The following is a 5968-nucleotide window of genomic DNA, read 5'->3' as shown; positions in this document are numbered from 1 at the left end:
TTGAGGGAGGGAGTGAGGGAAGAAGCCAAAGGCATTTACTCAAATTGGTCACCTGGGTAAAGATGGCATTTACCACCCTGGTCACTGTCCATGTATACTTTTAGGATGAACAACAGAGTCAGGTGCCAGAATGCAGGGGATGAGAGGTTCTGGAATATAGGAGAGGTGGGAGGGCAAGCACCTTCCTCCCTCCCCTCTTGACAGGACTGGAAGGATTTGAACATCTCTGCATCCCTCATATCCATCATTTCCTTCGTCTAATAGTTCTTCCTTTTGCCCAGAGCTGAATCACAAAACTGGAACCTAATCCATGGACAGGTGTTCAAAACTGTCATGGTTACAGCCATCAAATTACAAGAGGTTCACACAGCAATCAGCAAAGGTTTGGGAACATTAAATAAATGTGTTTCTCTAAGAGAACAAGACAGCATCATTTATTTACCCAACTTAAAAGCTGTCCCAGAAGGAGAAAAAGTAGGATATTATTTGTCCAAAATAAATAAGATCAGACAACTGAACATCTCTCCATGGATCAATTTACAGATCGTATGGAAACATGCTTATCTTGTTGAGAAAAATTCCATTTTTAGATATTCAAATACCTTAGCATATTTTGAAAACTATTTCCTATGTGGACAATAGAATCTTCTATGTGGTAAAAATTAACTAAAATTAATGGTGTCTTCCAATATTAGTGGGAAATCTTTTTTCTAAAACATGCCTACTCTTTTTCTTTTGTTGCTGCTTCCCACACTGAACTCTTGTTTTGTTGTATTTTCTTACTATAATAATAAAGAGTGGTGATAGCTTTAAAAACAAAACAGACATATTACAGAAGTAAAGACCCCACTACCATTCCGACCCCTTACCTATACTGGAGCAGGGGCCCAGCTGCAAGGTAAATGGTGGGCACTAGTGGATGGAGGATTGGAGGTGGAGTGAGGGGAGAGTATCCAGTTGCCCAAGAAAGGATGAGACGATTCCCCAACAAGAAAAGCAAAAATTGTCAATAGCCTTCCAAGAAGATGCATCCCCTCCCCAGTAACCAGAGAAAGGCAAATTCTAACACAAGGAGAAGGGGCTACTTGTGGCCTCTGGGACTACAAAGACAAAAAAATGAGTGACAGGACCTGATGTGGTGGGGTAAGGTGCTAGTGGGGGTAAAGGAGGGGGCTCCTGCTCTTGGTGGGAGTGGAAGTTGGGGACCCAAGCTTACTGGCGATGCAGCCCTCACGTGACCAGGAGCTGACGTTGGCAAAGGTACTTAAAGCCCTGACCGCCGTCCTCCGTCCTCCTCTGGGTACCAACTCTATTGCGCTGCGCACTGCCGTGCGTTTAACCCAGGCGAGGAGGAGGAGGAGAAAATTCCCCCAGATCGGGCAGGTGGGTGTGAGAGTGGGCATGGCCTGGCACCCCCGAATAGGGGTAGCCCAGAGATGAGGGAGTCTGAGGCCGCGGGTGTCTCCGCCTCGCCCGCCCCTGGCCGGCTCTCCAGACCCCCGCGCTCAGTCGCAGCTCATTTTGGTGGGCGGCGGGAAGAGGGGGAGGGGGGAACGTAAAGACGCTGATATACTTGTGGAGAATCCGCTTACTTCCCCTCCCAGCCAGTGTTTTTTTGGTTTTGTTTTTGACACTCAGGCCCCGCACCCCACATCCCGTCCTGTTTTGAAAGGAGGAGGGAAGAGAAATAAACGTGGCAGCGCATATAAGGCCAGTGGGGAGGTTGGGGAAAGGGTGATCGGAGGGGCACGCAATTAGTAAACAATCCGGCTTATTCACTCCCACTCTCACTTTGCAGATACCTCTCCCGACCACCGCCCCCGCACCCTCCCCTCTTCCCCGGCCGACCCCACGTCTTTTGGGGGTGCTGGGAAATGGGTGTGACAGCCTTTGTAGGGGAGGTGGCGGTCTGGCTCTGGGCTTTACAAGAGGGGAGGCCCTGAGAGAATCTGGTATTAAACCGCCGTGCTAAGTCCTAGGCTCCTTTCCAGACACCTCCGGCGCATACAACCCTTCACCCCCGTTTCTTCAGTCCTGAAAAGGGAGTTCGGGTACCCTGGCGGGAGAAATGGCGGTTAACAGGAGATTGCGATGGGGTGTGGGAGGTGGAATCCAGAGCGGAGAAACAGTGGAAAATCATGACCCTCAAACCGAAAGGGCAGACACTGGGGACCCGTTGTGCAGGCTGATGCTAGGCGTGGGGGCTGGGGACTGCAGGACTGGTGGTCATAGGAAGGAGACGCTAGATTGTCTGGCCATAATCCCCAGTCCCGCGTCCCGTCCAGCCTTCTGTGCACCCTCGCTCCGCCCCCTCCCGCTTCGGTGCAGGAGAAGGGGTGTGGCCGTCTGTCCGGGAGAAATGGCGGACGGGGGGGCGGGGCAAAGGGAAGGAGAGGTTGACTGCCTGGGGAGTCTGCGCAGGGGCGGGGGTTGGGGTGCGAAGGGAGGGGTGAGAAGAGTTGAAGGAATTGAGAGGTGGAACCATTTGTCGTTCTGGTATGTGAATGCTGAAAGGCAATTGGGGACTTTGGTCTTCAGTTCGTTCCATCCGCCGGGCTCTCGGTCTCCAACGTCTTGCTATCTGTATTTCTGCCCTTCAGTCTGTCCTTAGGATGGAGCTCTAACTGAACTGAAGAAAGGAGAAACAGCCCTGAATCATTGGAGGTCAGTGTGGGGGCTGGGAACTGTCTTGGAACCCCTGGTATGGTGTGGCAGAAACCAGAGCAGAAATTGGAGCGGGGGGCTCCTCTTCCCCCATCTTCTTCCTCCTTATAAGAAACCCTTGCCCTGGGCCTGTCCTTTTTGGTGCAGCGAAAGGGGTGTGGCATTTGCCTTCTTAAATAAGGGTTTGAGGAGGAAGGGATATGGAGGGACTGAGGAGCCCTGAGAGGGGGAAACTTGCCCACAAGGGTTCAAATCAAGAAAAGAAGAGAATCCATCTACCAAAGGCCCCCGAAACCCCCTTTCTGGGATCTCTCCACAGGTCTGTCTGCCTTTTGGGCCCTGCACAACTACAAGCCTGGTGGAAAAGAGCAAATTGCTTCTGCTCCCAGCAGGTTGGTACGTGTATGAGAATCATTTGGGGACCTTTGGGCTGGGGGTGAGGGAATCAGAGAAGAATCTGGGGTTCTTTCTGGTTCTCCACCAGCTTTCCTGAAGTCTATATGGCCTCTCATCCCCCATTTAGGTGCTGGGAAATTAGATGTGTTTACACTGGACAGTGAGGGCTAGGGATAAAGATGTAGGAAACATCAGACAACCAGGGTCCTGAATCAGCACACAGAGGCCTGGACACTTGTGTCTGGGTACTAGTCCACCCACCAAGCATTATGTTCCCAAACTCTCCTTTAAGTAGGCCTGGTTAAGCATGAAGTGAGCCAGAGCCCTAAGCCTCATTTTTATCCTTTACCCCAGGTCCTGCTTAGTTTGCAACCTCAGCAGAACTTTCGAGCCTGAACTGAAGCACCTTACCTTGTCGTGCACGCACCCCACTTGGGCACACCAGCTCCACACCCTGGATCAGGGAATCACTCCAGCTGCATCATGAGCCGTGTTCGGGATGCTGGCTGTGTAGCCGCTGGGATAGTGATTGGGGCCAGTGCCTGGTACTGCGTCTACAAATATGCCAGGGGAAGAAACCAGATGAAGAAGAGACTGGCCAAGCCCAAGACCAGGGCTGTGGCTGGGACTGGAGCCCGGGCTAGAGCTGGACTAAGGGCTGGATTCACAATTGACCTTGGGCCAGGATTTGGTCCTCCAACCCCAGTCCACACTGGGGCAGAGGTCAGGGTCCAGGATGAAACTTCTGCTCTGGACATGACTGGAGCTGAAGCAGTGGCCCCAGCTGCATCTAGTGCCAAGGCTCAGAGTGGGGCAGGAAGTCAGGACCAGGAGGCAGAAGGGGCCGGGGTTGGGCCTAAAGCTGAATCAGAAGCCACAGTGGCTTCTACAGTGGCACCAGCTCCCTGGGAGGCAGAGGCTTCCGTGGCTGCAGAGACCTCCACAATGACAGGGGCTCCTAAATTAGCAGAAGCCCCTGGCACAGCACAGGCTCCTGGGGCACCAGCTCCTACTGAGGCAGCACCACCTACCGAGGCAGTGGAGGCTTCCATACCAGCAACACCTACTGTGATAGCAGCACTTTCTGGGGCAACAGCATCTTCTGGGGCAGCAGCACCTTCTGGGGCTGCAGTGCCTTCTGGGGCAGCAGCCCCTACTGGGGCTGCAGAGGCTCCTGGGACTTCAGGGTCCTCTAGAACAGCAGCAGCCGCCAAGAAAACAACCCCTGGGGCTCATACTGGGGCTATACCTAAGGCCGGGTCAGCTACTGGAGCTGTACCCAAAGGTGGAGCTAAGGGTGGAACCAAGTCCCGGACTGGAGGCAAGGGCAAAGGCAAGAAAAATAAGGTTGAAGTAGACGAATTGGGGCTGGGCTTCCGCCCTGGAGATGGGGCTGCGGCAGCTGCCGCAGCCTCCGCTAATGGAGGACAGGCTTTCCTGGCAGAGGTTCCTGATTCTGAAGAAGGGGAGTCTGGGTGGACGGACACAGAATCGGAGTCAGACTCTGAGCCTGAGACCCAGCAGAGAGGGAGAGGGAAGAGACCCATTCCCATGCAGAAGCGCCCCTTTCCTTATGAAATTGATGAGATTCTGGGTGTTCGAGATCTCAGGAAAGTCCTTGCTTTGCTTCAGAAATCGGATGATCCTTTCATCCAACAGGTAGCTTTGCTCACTCTGAGCAACAATGCCAATTATTCATGCAACCAAGACACAATTCGCAAATTGGGAGGCCTCCCAATTATTGCAAACATGATCAACAAAACTGATCCCCACATTAAGGAAAAAGCCTTAATGGCCATGAACAACCTGAGTGAGAATTATGAAAATCAGGGCCGGCTTCAGGTATACATGAATAAAGTGATGGATGACATCATGGCCTCTAACCTGAACTCAGCAGTACAGGTAGTTGGACTAAAATTTTTAACAAACATGACTATTACTAATGACTACCAGCACCTGCTTGTCAATTCCATTGCAAACTTTTTCCGTTTGTTATCTCAGGGAGGTGGAAAAATCAAGGTTGAGATTTTGAAAATACTTTCGAATTTTGCTGAAAATCCAGATATGTTAAAAAAACTGCTCAGTACCCAAGTGCCATCATCATTTAGTTCCCTCTACAATTCTTATGTGGAATCAGAAATTCTTATTAATGCCCTGACTCTATTTGAGATCATCTATGACAATCTCAGAGCAGAAGTATTCAACTACAGAGAGTTCAATAAAGGTTCCCTTTTTTACTTATGCACTACATCTGGAGTGTGCGTTAAGAAAATTCGAGCCTTAGCAGATCACCATGACCTCTTGGTGAAAGTAAAAGTTATAAAACTAGTGGACAAATTCTGATTGGCTATGTGTCTCAGAGACTTGAAGAAATGTCTGGTTTTGCAGTCTGGAAGCAATGAAAATTGAAAGTTACTGCTTTTCCACTTGCTTATATAGTAAAGGGATCCTTTCAGCTGCCAGTTTTGAATAATGTATCATCCAGAGTGATGTTATCTGTGACAGTCTCCAGCTTTAAGCTGAATAATTTTATGAATACCAAATAAATAGTCCTCTTGTACTGAAAACACATTTGTGACTTTAATCGTGCTGCTTGAATGGAAATATTTTTACTGGTTCCTTTATGTGAATTGACAGTGAACCTGTCCATCATGAATAGCCTACACTTCTATCATCTGTTTTGACTTGAATTTATTCACCAAAGACTTCATTTGTGTATCATTAATAAACTTGTATGTTTCAACTGACAAAAAAAATTGTTCTCTTGCTTGAATTTAAAATCTAGCTGGAGAGATAAGGTACATAAATAGAAAAAGATTACAGTACCTGAGCATATGCTCATTGTCAAATATATGCTATCTGTTTAAATGAAGCAGATGTGGCTAGAATGCTTCAAGGAGGAAGGGCA

At 49.5% G+C, this 5968-nt stretch overlaps 1 protein-coding gene across 1 annotated transcript; it reads left to right on the top strand.

The window, feature by feature from the left end:
* Positions 1–3543: 3543 nt before the first annotated feature.
* On the top strand, positions 3544–5403 carry ARMCX2 (armadillo repeat containing X-linked 2). Its single transcript, XM_065901312.1, has one exon. It carries the CDS (start codon positions 3544–3546, stop codon positions 5401–5403), a length of 1860 nt encoding a protein of 619 aa, XP_065757384.1.
* The last annotated feature ends 565 nt before the right edge of the window (positions 5404–5968 follow it).

This window comes from Phocoena phocoena, chromosome X (genome assembly GCF_963924675.1).
Source record: "Phocoena phocoena chromosome X, mPhoPho1.1, whole genome shotgun sequence".
NCBI lineage: Eukaryota > Metazoa > Chordata > Mammalia > Artiodactyla > Phocoenidae > Phocoena > Phocoena phocoena.
Note: the sequence above shows the minus strand (reverse complement) of the source record. Positions and strands in the feature narration are given on the sequence as shown.